At 33.0% G+C, this 25,824-nt stretch overlaps 3 protein-coding genes across 3 annotated transcripts in view; 2 read left to right on the top strand and 1 right to left on the bottom strand.

Annotated features, from left to right (window-relative positions):
* alpha-Man-IIa (alpha-mannosidase 2) overlaps positions 1-18,331 on the bottom strand; it is a 32,719-nt gene extending 14,388 nt beyond the window's left edge. Inside the window, exons 1-16 of the mRNA XM_088233764.1 lie at positions 17,754-18,331; positions 16,857-17,096; positions 16,200-16,347; positions 15,029-15,200; positions 13,901-14,202; positions 13,233-13,318; positions 12,236-12,336; positions 9,567-9,744; positions 8,315-8,499; positions 7,593-7,775; positions 6,452-6,524; positions 5,814-5,918; positions 4,876-4,965; positions 4,310-4,476; positions 2,262-2,519; positions 201-363 (exon numbers count right to left, since the gene is read on the bottom strand). Coding sequence (XP_088089890.1) covers positions 201-363; positions 2,262-2,519; positions 4,310-4,476; positions 4,876-4,965; positions 5,814-5,918; positions 6,452-6,524; positions 7,593-7,775; positions 8,315-8,499; positions 9,567-9,744; positions 12,236-12,336; positions 13,233-13,318; positions 13,901-14,202; positions 15,029-15,200; positions 16,200-16,347; positions 16,857-17,096; positions 17,754-17,885 — 2,583 coding nt within the window. The 5' untranslated portion in view covers positions 17,886-18,331. The remainder of the gene's footprint in view (positions 1-200; positions 364-2,261; positions 2,520-4,309; positions 4,477-4,875; positions 4,966-5,813; positions 5,919-6,451; positions 6,525-7,592; positions 7,776-8,314; positions 8,500-9,566; positions 9,745-12,235; positions 12,337-13,232; positions 13,319-13,900; positions 14,203-15,028; positions 15,201-16,199; positions 16,348-16,856; positions 17,097-17,753) is intronic.
* Positions 18,332-19,948: 1,617 nt separating this feature from the next.
* On the top strand, positions 19,949-22,871 carry ATPsynCF6 (ATP synthase, coupling factor 6). The gene is made up of 3 exons (XM_088233799.1): positions 19,949-20,138; positions 20,461-20,618; positions 22,561-22,871. The coding sequence occupies exons 2-3, from the start codon at positions 20,461-20,463 to the stop codon at positions 22,733-22,735; spliced, it is 333 nt and encodes a 110-aa protein (XP_088089925.1). The 5' UTR covers positions 19,949-20,138; the 3' UTR covers positions 22,736-22,871.
* A 2,196-nt stretch (positions 22,872-25,067) lies between these two features.
* The window catches only part of AMPdeam (AMP deaminase), a 90,040-nt gene continuing 89,283 nt past the window's right edge, over positions 25,068-25,824 (top strand). The window contains exon 1 of the mRNA XM_088233793.1: positions 25,068-25,325. Coding sequence (XP_088089919.1) covers positions 25,205-25,325 — 121 coding nt within the window. The 5' untranslated portion in view covers positions 25,068-25,204. The remainder of the gene's footprint in view (positions 25,326-25,824) is intronic.

Genomic DNA, 25,824 nt, shown 5'->3' with positions numbered 1-25,824 from the left:
GGCATCGTCAGCATACAAAAGACAGTTAACTCGCCCACTTTTACTCCCATTTTTAAGTCATACAGTTATCGATGTATATTTATGTAAAATTGAGGAACGGAAAACCGAGGTTTTACTGTATATTAAATCTTAATAACTACGGAGTGAAATTCAGCCGTGTTAAAAATGATTGTCAAAATATTGTTAAAAATGAAACATACCGTATGATGGACAAAGGGTAACTGCACTTCCATTCTTGACAAGATTTTTCCTTCAATAATGGAGATTATGGGCTCTGGATTTTCATTCTTAATAATAATACTTTCAGATCCGGGAAGGAAGAGGTATCCACCACTCCTGTCACCGCTAGATCGAGTGCCGTACCTGGAAAAAGTTTACAATCTAGCTAAATTACATACATAATTAAAACATTATTTAAAACAACATTATCATCAGGCATTCAGAAGAAACATTCACATTCTATCACTTCTTCACAATATTTTAAATAATCTATTTATCTGAGAGAGCTCTTTCAACCTCTATCACAACACGGACTATATCTTCGTTCTAGTAACGAGAGAACCCTTTTAATACCCTTTCATCGCTCTAATTTTCTTGCCTTCTCTTTCACAGTAGTAGCTGCTCGATTGTGGAATAATCTACCCACTAATGTTTCAATGTGTATAAACTGTATATGTATAAAAAGTGTTAAATAAATAAATAAATCATCACATAGTATGTATAATAGATGTATATTTTAGTGTATGTTGTCTAGGGCAAATTTTTCTAGGTATTTGGGTTTTGTGTCGTTTAATTTTTTTGTATTACTACGTTCTTCTTTCTTTCCGAAGCGGGACCTGGAGCATGCGGTCGCTGTCTCAATTTGGAACTAAAACTGTATTCCTTCACTGTCATACTGGGAAATTAGAAAAAGGTGATTGTACTGACCATGTGTATTTGATTGATCACAAATTGACAATACAGTACAAACAGTTCAAAAAGGGTAAACCTATAAATGAAATTTGCTACCAAACTTTCATGTCTGAGTTGAGCTCTCCACCAGAAAGACAATTGCTGACCTCACTCTAATGCGCAAAGTTATTTACACCATAAAAGATTGCCCAAAATTACTGTCCTTGATAAACTTTCGTGTACCCACAACGATCACCAGATTCCGACACACGTTCCAGCGTGAATACGATAGGTCGAACTTTACCCACCATTCTCCCAAGGGCACGCATCCACAGAACAGCTTATAATTATGCTGAGCTGTTGGACTTGCTCCACACCACTCCTGCTGCTATCAAATGAGCTATCCTACCCATCGAATGGCCAACCCCCTCAATTCTCCCCTTTTCAATTTGTTTTTCTATTCATCTTCATTTTATTTCCTTTTTTCTTTCTTTTTTAGAATGAATTACATGTTAAGTGTAATAGTTATGATTTTATTTGTGTTATTTTCCGTAATACTTTATGTACTTTTAACTGTATATTGTAAGAGCCTTCTGGGCGTTTATTAAATAAATAAATACTGCAGTGAAAACTTTTTAAGTTATGTTTTGTTATTTTTGCAGTTTGGTTGTAAAGAAATGTTAAATTTTTACTTAATTAGTTTTAAAAAATTGATAGCGAATATACGAAACTGAAGAAAGACACAAGTCTTTATAACAGTTTCAGGAAAGGGGTGGGTGCTTTCATTAAATATATGTATATTATACTAAATGAAAAGTAGTACAAACGATGTAATATTATTAATACTTAAAGAATTAACTTTGTTAATTAACATATCAATAAATCTCGGTATGTATTTGCATATATCCACTTACTGACTTTTCTATTTGTACCGGTCTTGAGACGTACCCGTTTCTTCATCAGGAAACTAATTACACTAACATATAAATCCTACCATAGTAGTTTTTTCACCAAATGACGTTTTGGCACCAAATTTGTAAGCAATATTTATTAGAAATCCAGTCGGCGGGCATGTGTGACACCAACTGTGACCAATTTTGTATGCGCTTATTTTTATACCCGAAAATTATAAATGAAAATTTGTTTTGAATACATAGATAATTATATCGTTAGAATTGTAAAAATATAAACTATGTTTTTAACGTTATTCCCGACCTGTGAAAATACCCGATTACTATTGTGTTAATAAAAAAAAGCAATATGATTTAACACCGGATGCAAATAAACATTCCTAGAAGTGAATTTAACGAGTAATCAGAAAGAAAAAAAAACATTTTACAATGCTAAAAGAATATGTTAGTTGTGTTTACTTGATAAAATCCAGGTGAACAGGCACTGTCTCCTTACTCGGGAGGGTGATGGCCTTGAGCAGCCCTCCTTTGGAGAAGGTCCCTGCGAGGCCCGCGCCCTCTGTCCGCCTACCGCCCCATAGGCCTTCTGCGTCCTCCGTGCCTCCCACCCGCATCGTGAACTCTCCGCTGACCTTGCCCACCGGGGCGCGGAAAGTGTCGTGGATGCGAAGCTCCCCGTTGAAGTTCATCATTCGCACTTCCGCAAAAGTTGTAGTGCTGTAATAACAAGAATCATTAAAGAAACACTTGAGGTTGTCTACTGATATTTCTTGGTGGAATTGCATTTTTACTAGACAAATAAAATTCATATTGTAGTATATTATTTTTTAACAATATGAGACTATAATTGGCTCTCACATAGACATAAAAAAATGTCTAGTCTAGGGAGCCAGCTTTACAATTTTATAAAGCAAATTATTAATATTTAAAGCATTAACTAAATTAATTAAATGTTAATAAATAATAATACATAATTAATCATTTTCACAAGTTCACAGGTATGGGTCGGGTCATTCCTGGTTGTGTCACTATAAACTGTGTCTCTGTAATCAAACTATGTATGTGTAATGTTTTTAATGAATAAATAAATAATTTTAATGTGTACACGGTTTTTGAGGATTTTTTAAATGATATACTATTAAAAACATATCAATGTATTTTTCGGAAAATCACAGTTTGTAATTAAAAAATAGAGATTGAAAATGTATTTGACCAACAAAGTGGTACGCACTGGAAATGAACTAAGGAAGCGGCTGGGTAGAGGTTAGTGGAAGGGATGCTAGTTTGAAACATTAAGGATTATTTCCATTATCAAATTATAATCAATCCTTTTTTTCATTAAAAAAATTAGTTTTTGAAAATAAAATTATTAGGATTATAAAAGAAGTTTACTATGAGGAATGCTTCTCTGAAGTTTCACACTCCGGCCCTGAAACACCGTTTATAATCACTTACCGACTTCTATATCTACTGGTTTCGTCAGGACACTAATTACACTAACATGCAAATCCCATATTAGTGTAATTATTAGTGTCCTGACGAAGAGACGGGTACATCTCAAAACCGGTAGACATAGAAAAGTCGGTAAGTGGTTATATACAATTATTTACTAACATTTTGTAGTATGAAACATACCAAAAAGTGAGGGAAAAAGAAGCGAACTTAGAAATCTCCGCCAAAAACAGAAAATGAGTTATTGATGCCAAAATAAACTATACATAAACACCTACCAACCTAAATAATAGCGTAATTCAAAACTGTCTCTAAATCTTGCAAAAACAAATTTCAATTATACTATTTGACACCGCAAACTTAGCATTCTCCATTGAGTTAGTGAAGAATAATTAGAAATCTCACAATTATTTTTCCAAAGTTTTTCGCAAATATCTTATCTCGGTAACTCCTTCAATGGAGATTTCTAAGATTGCATCTAATACCCTCAAGTATGAGGTTTGAAATAATCAGATGAACCTCTTCACAACAATAAAGGTTTCAGCTCTTTTACTTCACTAAAATTAACAGATGGAAGAGTTGAAGAAATATGGATGTATATAATAAATTACTAAATATATCTGTACCTTATAAAGGATAGACCATGGGAGTCACATTGAACAGAATGTTCACGAAAAGGATTCAAGGATTTTGCGATTGTGCAATTTCCAAAACATCATAAATTTGAACCAAATGAGATCATTTCAATCTATAAAGAACTTTTAATGTGAAATAATAATTATTTTGATAATAATAGTACATATTATTAAAATAGCATACTTGGGACTACTGATATTTTTTGCATTAAAAAAAAGTGGACTTCAGATGTTTATTTCAACTTAAAAAGGCATTTATATGACAAAAGTGGATTCCTGTGTTTTATCTTCTAAGATGCGGAATTATTTTGACATGTTAATGTACAAGTTGTAAACAAATACAGGTAAACATATATTTTTTGATATCTTCGTGGCAAACATTAGTTTTTAAGTATTAATAAGGAAATTTTTAAAACTTACGAAGGAAGGGCATGTTTTTCAACAGCTGTAACAACATAGGACGCTAGCCCCATCCCTGGAACTGTAGCGATGAAGCTTAGGATATATTTGGACTGCGATACGGATGCCTCCGATATAAACAGGGGGCTGACTTGGCACTCAACAGCTACTCCGTCAGAGTCTACAATCTGTAAATAAAGACAGAACCCTGAGATGCCTACAGACCACAAGCGGCTCCTGATCAAAAATACTTGTACTATAAGTTATTTAATAATATAATAAGTCTAACGCAGTATTGTGCAAAGACAGCCAGCGAATCGGAATGCTAATTCCGCCATTGCTTTTGTTTGCGTACGGTTTTATAAGCAACAACATTGTACGTAACTAAATCACATAAATTATTATCAATATTCTGTTAGTACGCATGTTCAAAGTGGGATTATAAGCAAACTGCATATCTGTGCATGCATCGGCACTGCACGGGTTATGTATATTGTCTTCTCCCTCTTAGGCACGATTTACTGCTACAAAGCATAGTCTATCTCGCTCAAGCCACGGTTTCGCAAGATTTAGTATTTTTTACTTACTGTAATGAAAGGGACAGATACGTGCAATGTAACCACCTCCTCTCTCGTGTAGGCCAAAGAGTTGAAAAATACGATCTTTCTTGATGGTGCCTGTAAAAAGTAATTATAGAATAAATACCAACACAATGCATACATAGGTACATACACAAGTAATTATAGATCTTTTTGCAAGGGTAATTTGATTTGTTTTAAAATGTTCGGTCAGGCAGTCAACATTTCAATATCTGAATTATAAGCTATGACTAGGGTTGCCAGTAGACTTAGATTGTCAAGCGTTCATTTTGTAAGTTTGTTCATATCCAATAAATCTATCTCATTCTAACACAATCAAAACAATATTTTGCTCTCGTTCTCGCTACTTATGAACAAACACTCCGTGACTTGTGAAAACTAATCAGATGTCTGGTTTTTCTCTCCAAAAATGATAAAACCGGTCACTGGTTTTTACAAAATTGTAGATTTAAGTATCACTTGTCTTTTATTTCTATTGACATATTACAACAGAGTGAAGAACATTTAAGGGAAGGTAATATAGAAGTCTAGGCATCTACAGGGCTTATGACCTGTCAATGGCTGGTTTAAGTGGCCACTTTACACACTGTGTAACATTCACCATTCTGCCTATATTTGAACATCTATATTCCTTCAATTCTTTCATCTGTTGATGTTTGTGAAGTTAAAGAGCTGAAACCTTTATTTATGCGGGTGAGATTCATCCAATTGAATTATTTCACCTACATACTAGGCAACGCCTGAAAATATTATTTTTTCAATTTCTGTTGTAATATGTTAATATAAACAGCTCCCCAGGGAGTTGAATCCAGTTCTTGTCTACAAAAATCTGGACAAACTCAAAATATTGTTTTATTTCTATAATAAAGAGTAATAATAATAAAAAATATGAAAGTGTTTTCAATATTCATACGTATAATAATTACCTCTGGTCCAACAGTTATGGTTAGTTTTTCAGGAAGAGAGTTGCGACCTCTTCGCATATCATCAATCTCAAAATACACGTGATCTGATGTCGGCTGATGGAAAAGCTAAAAATAATATTTATTATGTTTAAAAAAAAAAACAAGAAGCGGCTTTTCAAAATATTCAATCTATACTCTAAGTTTGTCTCAAATGCATAGGTGGAGTCATGAGCAGTAACTATATATTTTGGTACAATCCCGGATTCTTAGGAGAACTAGACTATACAAATTAGTTAATACCTAATAACTGAGATCTAAATTGATGTTATTGAAATAACACAATAGTGGAAATAGATTTTTGTAACTGAATTGAATACAAGCAAACACAGTTTTTGCTACCATTGGTGTAATTGCAATATGGTCATAATGAAAAATGACTATATCCGACATAAGCCCTCTATATAATTTGCCAAAATCATAGTGCAAAGGGCAGTTAAAGTAGTGGAGTTAAATTAGATTAAATTTGTGGTTTAGGAAATTAAAATAACTTGTTTATTGATTAAAAAAATGTTCCACTGCTCACTGTTTCAAATTTCAAAGACCCACTGATCGGCCACAATAAATGCTACTAGGGTAATAACTGGTGATTTCATAATTACCTCAGCTTGCACAAGAAGATGGTAGGCACACTGTTGTATTATATGCTGACTTCCCAGAATAGCAGCAAACATTCTGTAAAAAAAAACGTGACTCTTAAATATTTATTTATTTAAATGTACAATACAGCGCTACTGCCAATTAAAATTTACGTAAATGATATAGTTAGGCAGTTAAAAAAAGCTTATTGGGGTTCATAAAAACAATAGTAGACAAAGATGAATAAGTCACTAATACACATTATGATACTAAAGCTAAGTCTAAAGCTGGTAATCACAGCATGGAAAAGATCCACCTCTCTCGGTAGGCTGTTCAACAGACCAATCATTCTCCCCACAGGCATCATCAACAGTAAATTTATCCTGCATTCTGGAAGAACAAATGGTCTGTGTTGCCTAGCTCTTAAATAGTTGCTCGGTACATATGATTTTGTGCGCTCCAAAATGTTGGGATTGTAAATTAACCCGTTCAGAAGTTTAAAGGCCATCATAAGCGAGGCAACGCTCCTTCTGGCCGAGCATATCTAAAAGGAGTAATGATGGGTACTGCAATGGGTAGTATTCATACTCTCTCATGTAGAAGTAACGAAGAAACTTCTTCTGTGTTCTCTCCACCATTAGTGAGTAAGTGGATTCTTCAGTGTATTTTATTATCAGTCTTATGTATCTGTTTAAGATAATTATTCATTACCTCGGTGCATAGAAAAAAATGTTTTTTTAATAAATGTTAAGCGTAAAGCTTTTGGGCTGTTGTCAAAACTGTGCCTAAATTTAAGCACGTAGATATATTTGAGTGATGTTGAATTAATCTGTATTATTTCCTGGAATCTAGATTATTTATGATACAAACCTAGAAAATTGTGACAGAACAGGAATCATAGAAATGAATAATACACTGTGCTCGTTGTCGAACAATTCTCTGACATCTTGTACTGTTGATAATAACGCTTTGCAAATGGCAGAAGTTTTTTTAAATTTTGATCGTTTAAGCCAATAAACAACTAGAATAAAAACCTGACCCGCATGATTGTGCCATTCAGGAATAATTTGATAATCAAACGTCCGTGCGCTTTTGATATTGTGTCGGTGAAAGGCAAACTTACGCTCGTATGAAAGCGGTTGCAAAGGGATAATGTATAGTTACTTGTTGCCGTAGTCCACGACAACGGGATCTCTGGAGGTGCCGGTCACTCCGTCGTGATGCTGGAACAGTGCCAGTGCCTCACGGGCAGTGGCCAGGGTGCCGTGAAGCCGGGAGGACTGCGATATAATGGGGTCAGGTATATCCACTCGGGATTTGGCCAGGGCGAATATCATTTCTGCAGCCCTAATAGTTAAAAGAACCATAATTAATAAGGATCAATCTTGTTATATTATTTATTGATAATATCTTATTTTATTTGAATTTCATGTGCATATTTATGGCTAAAACGCATGTAAAATGAATTTTTAAATGGAATCGTCACAAAAGAGGCGACTTAATAGTGATATAGTTTTCCTTTATAAAATCTTGAATGGTTTCGTAGACTCACCATACTAATTAGAAACATTGGATTACGCTGTTCTCTTCATTGTACTAGACTAACTTAAATTTCCCACGTACCTAAGTGCAAAAATAATTACGCACAGAATTCATTCATTAGACGTGCCTGTACATTACTATAATATTTATTGGCAAGAAATAGACATATTTAGTAATAGCATGCATGCATATAAGAGATCTATACAATACATTTATTTATTTTTCTATAATTTTTCCTTTTCTTAGCTCATAACCAGTATTTTTCAATTTGTTTTTGTTTGTAGATTATTAAGTAATATTGCAATAAAATGATCTTAATTTTTTGGTGAATACAATATTGTTACCTGACATAAGACATGATAACTCTGTCCATCCTCTTGTAGTAGGGTCGAGAGGTGTAGTACCCGCTCCAGTAGTGATCGTCCCTATCGGCGTAAGTAAAGAAGTCTCCGGAAAGTATTGGAAATTCTTGCAGCGGCATTTCTTGCTTGACAGCGCGGAAATAGTCCGAAAGTGTTCCAAATTTAACCTAAAACAATATTAAACATCTTAAGAGCGAGGCAATCGAGACATTAAATAAGCAGCACGCATAATTCGACACCTTCGAGCCGGTCACCTAAGGGAGACCGAAGAGTCACCAAACTCAATTGGTAAAAAAAGCGATCAAGATTTACAAACATCTCGACAATATAAACGGAGGTTATAGGATGCAGTTCAAATCGTCCTGGTACCCAGTAACAAAGAAAACACATTAAAGCAAAGACTGTGAAACGACACAGATTTAAGATTAATAAGCTGCATATAGCACGGTACAAATCCAAAATACATTACATTACATAATATATTTCTGTATATTTATTTACTGAGTTTTTTTGTAGAACTCAATATTATAATTTTCAAAATTCTTCTTCTTCTTCTTAGTTTTATTTTGGCTTTTTCACCTCTCGACTGGGGTATTCTAGCCAGTGTCGAGTTTCAGATTTTTATTTATTTTTATATTTACACATGTGTTGGTATTTAATATTACATACATTAACATATTAACTTAATACCATTTATAACTAGATATTTACATAAAAAAAATATTGGGTGGGGACAGGAGAGTTAGAATATGAGTAGGGAATGGGATGTTGATATCGGAGAGGTCGGATAGGAACTCAGGATGACAATCATTTATGGGGCATCCGAAAAAAAAAAACATGATTTAGATCTTCCTCCTCAAGCTGACATTCGCACATGGCAGAGTACTGGACACGGCTTTACAAACATTTTCAATGAAATAATTCGTTTTTTAAACGTTCTAATTTTTTTTAAATCTAACGTTTTGTTGATAAGGTAGGTATTTCTTTTATAAATAAAATTTATTATTTATAGTTAATGTCATGCACATGTCTGTTAGTGTTGGTACACCAACATATCGTCGTTGCACATCAAATATGGGCCATGCGACTCGGAACACATTCTCAGAAAATCGATAAAAACGATTTAAAAAAAAAAACTAAACCGAAAATAAAATTCTGAGAAAAATGGTATCTATAGCTCATTTTTGGTTTTAGTGGCGCATCAGTCAGCCTTTTGACCTTCGGTAATTCTTACTTCAACATTTAGTTTTTCATTTTCGTTGAGATAATCCATCAACTTCTCGTAGTTGTTGAACTGCGCATCCCACTCGGTGGAGTGATCCCAACGGAAATCATCTCCCAAAGGATAAAGAACCACTCTTGTCTTGTATAGTTGAGATTTCTTGCGCCATTGGTCGAGCAGCAGGTCCGCTCTGGAAACATTATCAAGGAAAATATGTAAAAATCCCAGAAAATCAGAAAAACTTATCAAATTATCGTACCACAGAATTAGGATGCAAATTCAAATTTTGTTTGTAAATTGAGGACTTTTTTCAAAAAGCGAAATATCTACAAAAAAACCAAAATTTGTTTTTTGATGGAAATAGAAAGATCTTGGGATTGTTTTAGACTCAAAACTACTTTTTGAATCACATATCAATAAAATTACCTCCAAAGCATTGAGCATGTTAGGTTTCATGATTCGAATGAGTAAACACTTTGATAATCCAAAGGCCCTAATTTCATTATATTATACATTTGTCAGAAGCCATTTGGAATACGCATCTCAGATATGGAATCCCCAGTATGCCATATATATAAGTAGAATAGAAAATATTCAAAACAAATTTATAAAGTACCTTAAATACAAAACCGGTATTTCTTATGTATCTACTCTCACTGCCTCCACCTTCCATGGAATCATTTCTCTACAATACCGCAGTGTGTGCGGATCAACTACTGCTTTACAAAATTATGACAGGAATGGTTGGCTGTACAGAGCTGCTTTGTTTAATAACAATACATGTGCCAGCCAGGATTTGTAGACGGTACCACCTGTTTCATGTACCAATGAGTAAAACATCGTATGTTAAAAATGCTTGCAAAATTTAAAAATATAGATTACACAAACATCACTCTGTCAGATTTAAAATTTACACTAAAAATGCATTATGTAACTTAGTAGACATTATAATAATAAATATGTACATCTCCCTTCCCCTCCTTATCCTCTCTTCAAGCATTCTTATCCTAATCCCGCCCAATTTACAGTAACTTAATGTTCTTAAAATAAATATAAATAAATTCTTTGATTATTGAGTACATGAAAAAAACATTTTTATATGCATAAATTGTATGTATTTATTTGATATGTAATATATTTTCTTTACTAACTTTGTATATTATGTGGAAATCTGTTATTAGTTCTGAGTTTGTAAACTATATCTGTTTGTTTACTATAAATATGTATGTAGAACTGTTGATTTCCCAAATAAAATAGATTCTTCTGTATAAGATCTATGAATTGGGGAAATAAAATTTTAGCAAAACGATACATGTGCGAAGTTATAGCGAGTCAAATTTGATTAGATTATCATTTAATTGTGTAATAATATGAAAATATTTCAGAAATAACACACCAATACATGGGTATATGTAGGCATATAAGATGTTTAGTGTTATTATTGTTTATTTTATGAATTGCATATATGTATATTGTGATGTCTTTTAGTGTTTGTGAACTGAAAATAAATCAATAAAATATAACAAAAAAACAGTTAATAATGATTTCACGCAAAAGTAAACTTATATGTTATATTCCTAAACACAAATCAACTTTTCTATACATTTCTATCACCAAATATGTAGATACATCGTTTTTGTGAAAATTTGGAAAGTTTGGATTTTTTAAATGAATAGTTCCACATATATATGAGTTGAGATGTAGAATATGTATAAAACGGTATTTTTGGTTTGTTAAAATTTTAGTAGTAATTTTTTTATCATTAAAAAACCTTCTGAAAATTTTACTATGTATTTGTAGATATTTCGCTTTGTGGAAAGAAAATTTTATCTCATGCTTTGAGTACCAGTATAGGGTATGTATTGTAAAAGTAACTTATTTATTATACATATTTTTTTAAATTGAGAAATTGACAATTTCACAATATAGTATAAGAAAGTATTTTATGAATCAACAATATTTTGAGTTTATCCAAATTTGTGTAGACAAGGACTGGATTCAACTCCCTGGGGAGCTGTTTATATTAACATATTACAGCAGAGATGAAGAACATTTTTAAGAGAAGGTAATATAGAAGTCCAGGCATCTACAGGGCTTATGACCTGTCAATGGCTGGTTTAAGTGTTGATAAATTACCTGGTCCATGAAGAAGTATAGAAATTGAAAAAATAATATTTTCAGGCGTTGCCTAGTATGTCGGTGAAATAATTCAATTAGATGATTCTCACCCGCATAAATAAAGGTTTCAGCTCTTTAACTTCACAAACATCAACAGATGAAATAATTGAAGGAATATAGATGTTCAAATATAGGCAGAATGGTGAATGTTACACAGTGTGTAAAGTGGCCACTTAAACCAGCCATTGACAGGTCATAAGCCCTGTAGATTCCTGGACTTCTATATTACCTTCTCTTAAATGTTCTTCAGCTCTGTTGTAATATGTTAATATTTTATGAATATCATTAGCAGGTTTCTAAATTTTTATATATGTACATATATATATTTTTTGGTGGATACAAATACATACATGTACTAAAAAAAGAGCAATGGTGGTTCAGTAACCAATTAACTAATACATAACTATTGCATTTACATTTAGTGTATGCTTTTGTTGTCCACGCCTAATTATTAGGATACATATTTTATTAAAAATTACATATTAGCAGAAATATTAACTTACTTAAAATGAACATTTCTTTCGTTGATAATTTGCGGAGCGATCTTCCATGGGCATGACAAACCGTATCCTGGAAGTCTCTTGAAATCAAACTGACAACAAATCTGAAACAACATAAAATGTTAAATAATATAACTAAGTACCTATTTACTTTGTGTAAAATCACTAAAGTAAATTTAATATGTCGACCGGTTCAGAACTTGACTGTTTTTTTGGTTAAAAATAAACTAGCACTAAATATTTTTTAAATTTGTAAGTGAAAATTCTTGATGGAAGTTCATTGTAATTTATTATATAAATAAAACACGATTGCATTGCATTCTCCATTACTTTACCCATTGTAATATAATTTTACTAATGACTTTTTACCCTTTGTTTTTCAGAAATCATTATTTACAAAACCACACTCACGAAGGATGAGACACCAAAAATAAAATAAAATACTTAAACTCATTAAAATAGCATTATATCAATTCATTAGTTAACCCATAGAAAATTTGTTGATAATGATCCTTAAGATAAAAATAACTTTATTTAATTTACTTACATATAACTTTGAATTATGTATCCTTACCTCTGTTCTGTATAAATACATTTAACTTTTTAATAAAGATACCAGTCTCGAAGATGTTGCGAAAGCGATGAAACCGGTCACTGGATATTCCAAATTTGTGGATTAAAGTATCACTCGTGTTTTATTTATATAATAAAATATTTTTTAAATCTTACCAAATACAAGTAGATATCTGAAAATCCATCATTTGCGTACATGATGTGTTGAAAGTTTTATGTTTTTCGTCCTGGCTTTCAACCGGTCAGCATGTGATTTTACACAGAGTAAATACTTCGTTATATTAACATGGAAAATCACAAAGTGAGCGCTTCAAGTATTAATTTTATTCATCATAAAATGGATTAAAATAACTAAATTACAATCAATACAAAGTTTGAATTGAAAAACAAGTGAATAAAGATTTGGTGGATAAAGGATGCGATTTACCTTGGGATCTGGTCCACAAGAATGAGGAATATCGTAGGAATAGAAAGGCATCATGTGAGTCCACATGTCGGTAGTTCCGACGCCATCTGAAAAATGATTGTTAATTTTATTTATTAAATATTAAAAGTTCTGTTCTTTTTATTATTTAAAAAAAACTTGCGTGGACTCGGTGTAAAATGCGTCCACCTCCTGGTGAAATGCGTCTAAAATGTTGACCGTAATCTTGTTTATTTTATATGAAGCTATTTGTGGAATTTTTACACCATTGAATTGGTGATGGTTCAGACAACGTAACGTCCCAACAAAGCTTTTCAGGAAAATAACCGAGGTATAGAAATATAGATGTGCGATAAATTAGAAAATAAGGCTATGCAATGTTTACTAATACCTCATATACCTGCTTAAACATTGATTGTTTTCAGTGATTTCATGGGGTTTGTGATTTTTTTTACCGATTTACAAGAAAAAAAACAAAAAACAAAAGGTGTCAAAACATTATATAAACATTGAATTTTATTGATGTATTTATTTCCTTTGACTAGATCTACTGCAAGTACTTTCAATGAATGCTTGAAACAGCACATTTTAACATTTTTCACACCATGTCCCCTTAAGATCTTAAAAACATAAATAAATATTAAATCACAAAAAAATAATATTTCTCTAACCCCACGGCTGTCTCCATCGAAATTCCAAATTTTTATTTTTGGCTAGTTCCTTTTTGACGCTGTAGTGGGTCCTCTGGATCAGGGAGCCCTCGAGTCCGGCCAGCTTCAGGAGGTAGGGCTGCGTGGCGGAGTGGCCGAAGGGGTCGATGGCCCAGCCCGCAGTGGGGGTCACATTCAGCTTGTCCTTCAGCCACTGGTGGCCGGTGGTCAGCTGCTGCGCGATGGATATCCAGTGGGAAGTGGCCTCGTCGTTCATCACCCACCCGCCGGTCACCATCTCCAGCTGGCCGGACTGGATCAATCTGCGGACGGAAACAAAAAATCAACAGCTTTAAACCTAACCATCATCATAATTTACCTATCCGCACCCAGTGGCGCATAGGACACGGTTTAAATGCCTATTTGGAGCGCAAGCCTCTGAGTGCAGTGCCTTCTGCCTAACCTAATAGAGATAAGTCTGCCTCGTGGTTGGCTAGAGCTTTTGACTACAATGCATGAGGTCTGAAACCCTCACCTCCCCTCATAGGATAACGATGAATTTCATTACTACGCTGAACATCATAAAACATGTTTTCGGACAATAATTTATTCTTAAATCTTATTATTCTTACCGAAAGCACGTTCAGTACTGTTGAGGTTCTGGGTTCAATTCTTAAGAGGACCAACATAAAATATTAGGTTATAAGGTGATTTCCTGGCGATTTCAACTCGATCATGTAATACATAAATTGGTTAAAACCTTGCATGCGAATGCTTAATTTCAAAAGAAATTTTAATTTTGATCCCATGTTTCACAGATTCTCAGATTCTACGGACGCATATAAATACTACATTTAGAATCTGGTAAGAATCCATCATTTTTGAAATCAAGATTTCAGACTTTCATTTTCAGGTTTAGAGAGTACAAGATTTCTAGCTCAGAATACTATTCAATTACGTGTTCAATTTTCTGACCCACATAGTATGGCTTTAAGATGCTTAACCCTAACGCAGGGGTTCCTGGTTTGATTCCCGGTGAAATCACAAGCATCAATCGCATTATTTTCTTTAACTTTGATCTGGGATTTACCACTATAATTCGGTCTCTTGGTCAGTATACCTATTGTATATAGGTAAATTAATACTTACTTTTTTGTCAACCTCTTTTGATCTTCTGTAATTTCTGCCCACCACATTGCGAAGAAACTAATCTCGGCCCAGATAAACTTCCTCCTACTGTCTTCCGACAGTTTGACTATTGCGTTATTTAATATTGATCTTGTCTGTGTTGCGTAGTATTCTTCAAACGTTTTGAGCCACCCTAAAACAAAATAAACATGACGTTTGACAATGCATATTATTAAATCCATAAGTATCGATATTTTTATATTGAAAAATATATAATTAGCAAAGATGCATTAAAAATAGCCCCAAGAGACCCTTTATTTAATTATACAAGCTGGCTACGAAATTGCTCAAATCCTCATCAGCCGTGGTGGTTTGACCCATTTCACCAATAGTAAAGATTGTTACACAACACACTATTTAATTTTGACACATTTTTTCATTACAATAACATTAAGACTAAATTAATATTTTGTAATAAATAATGTGAAATAAATTGTGATTATTACATTTTATTATGAAATCAGTAACCGAAATATACATAATTTATGTCATTTTTATTAATAAAGTTATTGTCATTCAGTTTTAATGTAAAAAAAAATCACTTAAAAGACAAACTGGCGAATCGCCGGCTTTGTGGGTCAGTGACAAATTGACCTTGGCCGGCGATTCGCCAGCTTCGTGTTGCAATGGGTCAATGAACTGTATTTATTTATTTATAAACGACCAGAGGACTCTTAAGATGTTTAATGAGTTGCCTGCGGAGATTAGGGATGCTGGGTCTATCGCATCATTTCGTGGAACGGCGATGATTTTTGTTAAAAACAAAGATCCATAGGTAGACACTGAAACCCGTTGTCTGGTAGGAGAATTGGTTCTGCCAGATAAATCTCACCCACATGATGTAGGTTTTAATCTCCTTTACTTCACAAAAGTCAACAGATAGAAGAGTCCAGGAAATGTGGATGTTTAAACATAGGCAGAACAGTGAATGTTACACAGTGTATAGTGTCCACTCAAACCAGACAATGACAGGTAATAAGCCCTATAAATGCCAAGACTTCCACATTCTCTTCTCAAAATGTTTTCCCTCTCTGCTGTAACAAATTTAGATCCAAATAACTCCCTAGGGAGGAAATCCAGCCTGTCTACAAACATTTGAACATACTCGAAACATTGTTTATGCATAACTCACCTGGATCATTGTGCGAGTGAGGAACTATAAACACCTTAAGTTTATGGTGTGGATTCCATTCATGACTATCATATTCAATTCTCCAGCCTTGTTTCCATGGCCCTCCGTCGGGATTGTCAAATTTTAAGTCCTCGTAGAAATTTAGCATCTGAAGAAATAAAGAGGCCATCATATCCACACCTAATTATACATAGGACAGTGTATTTGTAATTCAATAATAATAAAAAATATTATAGCGCTTGTTGAAAATACAGTATATTTTGGAATTAATAATAACAAGACATTATTACGGAGATAGATGGGCAGGCCATCTCTGAGGAACAATGATTAACCTCGCCACCGTGCGCAACCGCACTATCCTCATGCGCATTTTTACTGCCTAAAATGGCGGTAGAAAAAAAAAGATTTTATTATTTAGTTGGTCCTTTTAACAATTCTAATACATCTTGGTACAAAATAAATAACATTTTTAATGTATTGCTCATAATAAACGCCGTCGTGTATTCATTTTCACACTCTGTAGCTGAATTTTCTTATTGTTGCAGCGTACTGTCAAGACAATATTGTCCTATCTAGTGTATTGTCCACACATTTTCTATACATTATACCAAGTTGAATAAATAAATAAAAAACACAAAATTTTACTATGAAAAGTACCTGTATATGAGTATTAGGAATATTATTCATCATGACAGAGCACTGGCTGGACTGCTGAAGGGTCGCCATGGTTTCCTTGGATGCCGAGTGCGGTTTGGGCAGAACAAGGGGATGAATCTGGTTGGCCGCTGCTGGGATTAGCTGCTGCATGGCAGACTTTATCTCCCCAACAACAGCGTGGTTTTGATTCAACTCTGATTCCAAGTGCTTTAGTCTGTCTTCAAAGTGGAGCCATTTGTTCTGTAACAAATAGGAAAAAGAAATATTATATATAAATTTATTATTCAACAATTTACTATGTATATTTTTTTAAAGGAATAATCCGCTAAGTCTTTACCTAAGAGGCTTGTCAGCAGGTGGGAAAGAGGGGATATGGAAGGAGGTTATAAAAATATACCACAACACCCAGACCAATTGACAAAATAAACCCTGTCTAAGAGCCACATCGCCACATCTTATGAAAACTTGATGGAACAAGTTATATATGATCGATTTAGGTCTATTTGTTCCTAATGATTATCTTCGACAGAAACTATCTTAGAAACGGTAATTTCGGATTTTGAATGATACGTCTTTCTCGATTTTTTTTATTTCTGCATCCATCAATATTCAGATTGTAAATTTTTTCAGCAGACCTTTCGCTGTCAAGTCGCTCTACATACATCTCAAATAATGATATTTTACTTATTTTCACGAGTTTTCTGATTTACAATAGAAGTCTTTCATCATACAGGTTTAGTTTTTTCAAAGAGATGGTAAAAGAAGCTTGTGTTTGTTTTTTATTTACACTATATTAAATCATCGGCTTTTTGGAAAAGTTATTAGGATACATGGTATGGGAAAATAAATATTTAAACGTGTAATCCATTAACAAGTCAAATAAATACGATTACTTACATCGTGCATTTCTTCTGGAACCGTACCTCTAAATGGTGGTTTTAATAATCTGTCAGTAAAAAGATATAACGAAGCACAGCATAATAACATTGAAAATGCCACAATAGACGTTAATAAACGTCGAAGTCTCATTTTGAGAATATTCTATGTACTTTATTGTTAAAATAACTCTTATATACGACAAAAACGACAAATAAAGGGATGTAACTGTTCATACACGTAAGTAGTCTTATTACACATGTCAAATTTAAATGTAAAATTCCATCTTGATTCTTTGAACTATGGGCGCGATAAAAAAGGGTATGCAGGTGTTAATATTGTTATCTTAATTTGATACAATTTGCCACGGTGTAAAACACGAAAAACCACCGAGCCGCAAATTTTTAGTCCGTAGAAAGCGACCTGTCAAAAACGTAAACAATAGAAAATGTCCGAGAAAATGAAATCGAACATGTTTGACAACCAACGAACAACAATGAGAAACTATAAGTCAGGCTAGACAAATTTGCAAATCTTAAGAATAAAACTGAAAACGCAACAAAAAATGGTCCCGATGAGTGATTGTATTTCAAATGCATATTAGTCTTCAGTTGCCGAGTTCGATTTCTTAAATGGTCAACATGATTTAATGTTTTTTTTATTTACATTAATTTACTATTTGCTGACATTATTTGTAGTGTAAAGGCGGTGTTGGTAACGCATGTTGCAATTAGTACACGAATGCAGTGCCCTATGCACCATTAGATGTATATAATGAAAACAGGAATATCTTCACTATAATCATTATTCCATTTCCGCTCTCTAGTTGCAGCGTATGGTGTCTAAAAGGAGCATGCATCTTTATCGGCTGCCAGCTCTTGTGCGTCCTCCCAAGTCAGATTTGCGTCCCGTAGTACTGACATAAACTGCCAACGAACTGTCAGCAGTGGACGTCCAGGAAGTCGAGAACCTTTTTCATGATGATATCTTGTAAAGTAGGCAAGCGTTGTTGGAGGCATACGCATATTATATCGTCCAGCCAACCGTGTCGCCTCCGCTTGATGACAGTTGTTACCGAAGTTTGCTGCGTACGTTCTCTTATTTCTTCATTACTTACAAGCCAAACCACCACACACTCAAAAGATTGGATACGCCTATTCTCAAAACTCAGTATTTGGGCCCAAGTACGGTGCCATGATTCGCATCCGTAGAGGAGAATAGGTGTTATGCAAGCGTCATATAGGCGGCATTTGGTTTTCTCTTAGTAAATATTTTTGTATGTTAAAATTGTAAGCGCTTGGGAAAATTAATTGAAACCCTGATCATACAATTTCATATATTAATTGCGTCTTATTTTTTATGATTAAGTTCTCTGAAATGCAAATTATTTACGGCCAATTACAATAATACCTACCAAGAATGAAGAAGTATGTTTCTCGAATTTTTTACAACTACAATCTTCAAGTATGATCACATTGTTATTTTAAAAAAAGTAATCTTTACTTTGCAAGATGATATGAGTAATAGTACTGAAGAGGGTTGGATAAGTATAAAATTTTTAAAAGATATAATATCAACAATATCGTCCCAATGAACTATTATGCCAATATGTTTAATTCGAGTTCCATTTTAAATTTGATAACCTAATATAATTATATATATTTTTATTTATTTATTATTTACATACCTTTTAGTTATTTTTAAAACATTTTTTTTTTACAGGACTCACCAAGCCAATGAATATGGCTTGTCGGTAAAGATCCTTTACAATTTATAATATGATAGTCCTACATAGCTGTATAATAATAATTACTACTAACTTAAATACAAGGAGCGAAAAAAGTACATGTAATTTATGCTTTCAAAAAATATTTAGAAAGATGTAAAAAAAAGAAAAAAAATAAGTGAATAATAACGCAATTTTAAGAAAAAAAAATAAATACAGAACCGGAGTACCAAAATTTAAAACAGAAGTGTGTACATATTTAATAGGCACAAAGTTATTCAGAGTTGTGCAATATTCATGTTTAAAATGCTTAATAAAAGTTGGCAAAATTTGACCAAAAATCGACCCGTTTTACCGTATAAAAAGCTGAAACAGATTCCGAAGATTGAGATTTCAAGATAAATTTTGCTGATTAAATACATTCTTATTTGAGAAATAATCACTTGTTTATAAATTCACAAATTTTTTAATGACCAAGTAAAATAAAAACGTAGTTCACCGGAAGTCAAAAGACACAACCGAGGGATTTTTAATTACAGATTTATTTTTAATTGCTTTTTACGTGTATAAAAATCGATATTCTTCACAACACTAAAAAGTCTGCATTCTATGAATTGTCTATGGTAAATCAAAAGTGTTAAGTTGGTAATACTTGCTCGTTCATCGAATAATTCTTAAAGGTGAGGTTATAAAATGTCAAAATTATTTAAATTTTTATTAATACTTTCAATGTATTTACAATTATTTTATGTTAATATTTACAAACAAAAAAATATTTATTAGCCAATGCAACCTCGAATTTTTTTTCCGCAGTCGTATAAAGAGTTTTTACTTTATTATGTAATAATCAAAAATATGTAAAAGAGAACTATTACATTGATGAAAATGGATATTTCAAACTATGTTTTGATGTTCTGTATTGAATTCTGCATTATAAAGTCATTTTTATATAAATTGTCAAGAGCTTTTAATTGTTACTATATTTTGACACCTGTTTTGAAGATGCTGTCCACCAATCTTCTGAATGGACTTCGAGCGGTCCGAGGGGCAACGATTGTTTCCCGCAACATCGGAGTAATGGCTCCCGCACTCCAGAAAGCCACAGACCCCATCCAGCAATTGTTTATCGACAAAATCAGGGAATACAAGAAAAAAAGTGTGTAAGTAAAATGGAAAACCTTTTATATATTGTTCTGATTCAGGGATCCCTGAGTATGTAGGTTAAAGATCCAGCGCCGGATCTATTAGGATCTAGCGCCCTGTCATTTGAAATGACTTATTAGTTTATCGGAATATATATGTATGTATGCAAGAAAAGCGATTTGCTAATGAATGTTGATAAATCGAAAGGGATGAAAATATAACTAAATGTGAGATCAGTATGAACGGAGATATTCTGAATCAGGTAGGAAAATTTGTGTATCTGGGAAGTATGTTTACTAGGGATGGAAAGACTGAGAAATATATTGAAAGGAGGGTGAGTGCCGGGAACAGAGGAATGGTGCACTGAAATCTACTTTGGTAAATAAATGTTTTTTGCAGGAGGTAAAACTAGCAGTTCACAATGGATTTCTAGTGCCAACTCTAATGTATGGGAACGAAGTATGGAATTGGAAAAATAATGATGAAAGTAGTTTAAATGCTGTCAAAATGTGATCTCTTAGGCGAATGTGTGGTAAAACGATATATGATAGGTGCACAAATGTTGAGATCCGTATACTATGTAAGGCTGAGACATGCATTATCGACAGAATCAAGAAAGGGGTGCTGCGTTGGTTTGGACATGTAGAGCGAATTGACAGTGAAACAACGGCTAAATGGATCTACAATGCGAATGTTGATGGATGTAGAAAATGAGGAAGACCGAGAAAGACATGTCAAGAGCGGGAATAATCGGCATGCGTGCATGAGAAGATGTATGAATGTAGAGGAAGCGAGGTCTGTATGCAAAGACAGAGTGATATGGTGTTCTATCCTCTCTGCCTACCCCTACGGAGAAACGGCATGATGGTTTGTTGTTGGAATACTTGTACAAAATATAAAACTTTAAAAGAAATAATGTGTCTCATTGGGGTTTTAAGTGCCGAGGGCATTTTACATTTTTTATTTTTTATTATGGAAAGTACAGAAATAAATTTTACATATGATACTGACTGATTCAAAATGTACATGAATCAATATAATATCGCGGGGTAGTGAGGAACTTCAGCCCTATGGAAAATTTAATGCAAAAAATGTTTTCTTAGGCGTAGTAAAAATTAGAGCACTAAATTAAACGGCATAGTTTCTTAAAAATGTATGAATGAAATATTTTAATAAAAACAAACTACTTTGAACGACGTCACTAGTACACATGAATCAACCTATTATAAGAGAGCTGTGAAAGTTTTTCTAATTTACTTACCATCAACAGACCAATCGGCAGAACTGCCCGAGAAGAAGCGGAAGAGAACTTGAGACATCACGCAAATTAATTTCAGAAATACAAAACTTCATCCTGCTTATACGATATATTAAAATTAAAAAAAAAATATTTTGGCTTAGTTTAATATATTTATATATTTTATTATCAAATAAAATATATTGAAAAAAACACTAAACTTCGGCATTACTAAAACTAGATAACTTCAAAATCAGCATTTGTGAGTTACTCACTAAAAACACATTTTTATCCTCCTCCATGAAAGAAAGGTACAAATATGTGTTTTTAGTGGGTAATTAAAAATTCCTGATTTTGAAGTTACCTCGTAGTAATTACCCCACAATATGAAGAAATATTATATTTTAAAAAGAAATAAATTCTATGTTGTCAATGGAGAAGAGAAATCAAAATAATTTTGGATATTTCTTTAACTTTGCAAAAATCAATAGATGGAGGAGTTGAAGAAATACGGATCTTAATACATAGGCAGAATGGTGAATTGGTGTGTAAAGTGGCCACCAGCTCTTCTAATGTTCTCCATCTCTGTTGCAATATGTTAATTCTAATAACTCCTTAGGGGGTGAAATCCACAAACGAAAATATTGATTATTAAAAAAAAAATAAATCACTAAGTAAATGGAAAAATCATCTTTTAATTTCATGTTTATATTTGATTGCAGGTCTGGAAAGTTGGTTGACCCAACACCCGACATTGAACGGGAGATGAAATCAGAATTGGAGAAGCTGGCCAAGGTGTATGGTGCTGAATCTGGTACCGACATGACCAAGTTTCCAACATTAAACTTCCAAGAACCCAAAATAGACCCCATCTCTGAACCCGCCGCTACAAAGTAAATCTTCAATTTCCAACATAATATATTCCTAGTTGTGATGTAGAGATTTAAAATCAAATGTAAAAATGTTGCTATAATATTTAAAAGTGTGCATTTTACTTCTACATCCTTAATAAATCATCTTGTCTAAGTTAAAAGGTTTTTTTTTTAACCAATCTTATTTTTTGAATATAGTCAAATGGGGAACAGAATAATAAAAAAAAATATATTTATTTAACACTTTTCTAAAAGTGAATCAATCGTTTATTCTTTGGCTTGACTTTATTAAAAATAAAAAAACGGAAAACATACTTGTGAATTATAATATAAGTAATTTTCTGAAGTCACTTGTTACATGTACCCTAGATCTGGGGCACATTGAAAAACATTAGCCAAAATTAACTTTTTTCAAAATATTTTCTGGGAACGCATGTAGATTAGCTTGCGTCTTTGTTTTAGCGTTGTATTTGGATGTGGTAATGTCATTTTAACATCATCAACTGACTCAAGTGTCAGATCAGGCTCCAATGCATAGTAAAAACAGTTTTCTGTTTTTGCATTTTTTGAAGATATCGAATTTCATAATATTTTTTATTTTATTTTAATACCACACAATAATAACACTTCCACATTAAAAAAAGCAAGGACAAATCCAGGATAGTAAAAAATACTGCACAATGGACTATAACACTACAAGAATTTCTGACTACTTGAAAAATTATATTGGAGACAAATTTTAAATCAACATAAAAAATTATGACTATACTGCCGTCCTAAGGAAAAAGGCAGCTATTTGCAAAGATTGTATTTTGAGATATGACACTTTTTAGTATTTATCCACTTTATACAAATTATTAAAAACTGTAATAATTTATTTATTCATTTATTATATATAAAGCCGATTTCAACAGTTGTATGAAGAATCATATATACACAAGAAACTGAATAAAAAGAACATGAAACCATGCAATGAAATTAAAACTATTACATCATTAAATTGATTTAAAGTAAATTTAAAGATTTTTTTTATCCCGAGTAAAAACAGCATTCCTATTTCAATTAGTATAACTGTATTTTTATTTTCTATTTTTCTCTTTATTTCGTATAATTTTTATTCTTTGTACACCATAAATTGTGTTAAAACTAATTTATTTATAATTTCCCATATATTGTTATAATTTGATAAAGTAAAAACCATACAGGTACATCTAATAATGTTTGTTGACCATAGGTAACATCCAAGTACCTTTTTATTTGTATTTACGGTTTGTAAAACAATTTCAATAGTAAATGCAAAAAAATTTCATTCTTCTTATACCTACCTACTTACTGTATTTTTTAAATTTAAATACCTACAGACATTGATATATTAATACACATAGATATGCCCTGAGCCCTCAAAAATGATGACACTTAACTTGTGCCCCAACGCTCAGTCATGCCCAACGCGTATTTAGTCGTTCTTCGACCCCCAGGCAAGTGTGACGTTTAGAATCGAAACCGAAATGCCTGCTCGTGTCATGAAAGCGTGTAAAAACCTCTTAGATAAACATTGTTAAAAGGAACGTGTAACTTTTCATTAGTAAATATTTATTCATGAGTGATCAACAAAGCTTAAAACAATATTAAAATATTAATATGATTTTTGTAAACTGCACCGATATGAATAGGTACGTTTTAAAAATATAATAAATGTGAGTTAATATTAGTTTTGCAGTCCCCAAAACCCAGTGAAAAGAAATAAATGGGTCGAAATTATGAGGGATTTAAGGAAAGAATCTAATTGAGATCTACCAAAAACTAATGTTTATTGTTAACATTAAAATACAATTTTTTTTATAAACCAAAAATAAGAATCCTTCAATTTTCGGTTGTATACGCATGCTCGTTGAATGCAGCCCTAGATATAAAAAATAAACAAACTCGGTAACTGTGGATGCGTTTCCGTGTAAAATGAAAAAATATTTTAATCAGTAGGGCACGTTTGTGTCAACGCCTACATCATAGCAAAAATTAAATGGATAGTAATAAAAACAAATACCTCATAGGCATTGAAATACATCTTATATAGAGGAATAATTTTCGTAAAGCACGCATTTATTATGAAATGAATTTTGAGAAAACGCATTTTATTTTTTCTTCAAGACACTCAATAAAAATAATTATCATTTAAAAGATTATTAAATTGAAAACTGTAAGTGAGAATTATAAAATAAATGTAAAACCATCTCGGACTCTTTAGGTGTCATTCTCATTCATTTGGTCCGCCATTGACCGCCATTTTCTTCCCCCTTCTCACTGCCGACAACACTGCAGTAAAACGGGATCCCTTTCTGTCAAATTATTATTCTGTTATTCTCCGATCAGCTGTTTGCTAGAGCTATCTCTGACACGAAGAGCTTTTCCGTAATTTCGTTTTCTATCGTTCGAGAGAACATTTTTTAATTCGTATGAAAGTGTATTATTTATTATTCTGCCCGCGTTTTAAGTAATGGCCCAACCGTACGTCGGTTCTACGGAAAGATTTCCGTTTTCTTTTGACATGGATGTTGAGGAAGGTGATGGTGACAGCACTTCGAGTAGACAAAGCCGGTCCATTTCAAAGCGAACAGGTAAGGGAGCATAATTCATTTAAGTTAATCGTGATATCAACCATTTATTTTCGACACCAGACATTTGATTCGGGGTTTTTAGTTTCAAGACAATCAAGACGCGTGCGGTTCGCATGTGCACGACGATTTTTTTATATTTATTTATGGTGGCGTGTTTTGTCGGAGGGTGGATCGATAATTTATGTGTTGGGTGAGTCATTCGGGGGTGCAGATTTTCTCAGTACGGAAAACGCGACATAGCGTGCGCCTTTCTTTCTAGTCTATTTAACAACTAGTAAGTTTATTCAAGTACCGGAAAATCACTGTCAGTCATTTGGTTATCGTTCGTAAAACTGTGCAGTTTTTATATTGTATTCTATTTTCGCAAGTATCTACGCATAGACATTATTTACCAGAGCACCTCAAGAAAATACTGCGTGAAAAACTATTCAAATACCCGATTTTGAAAGTAAGTACGTAATTTGTAAATGAAAATATTGTTTTCAACACGTAATACAAC

The sequence above is a fragment of the Micrasema longulum genome, unplaced genomic scaffold (genome assembly GCF_059751315.1).
Source record: "Micrasema longulum isolate JH-2025_06_02 unplaced genomic scaffold, ASM5975131v1 h1tg001149l, whole genome shotgun sequence".
NCBI classification, from domain to species: Eukaryota; Metazoa; Arthropoda; class Insecta; order Trichoptera; family Brachycentridae; genus Micrasema; species Micrasema longulum.
The sequence above is the reverse complement of the archived record's forward strand: the minus strand, read 5'-3'. Positions and strand labels throughout refer to the sequence as shown.

Coding starts and splice junctions, on each gene's coding strand:
- ATPsynCF6 (XM_088233799.1), top strand. CDS start 20,461: ATGCTGTCCACCAATCTTCTGAATGGACTTCGAGCGGTCCGAGGGGCA. Junction 20,619..22,560: donor GAATACAAGAAAAAAAGTGT/GTAAGTAAAATG, acceptor ATTTGATTGCAG/GTCTGGAAAGTTGGTTGACC.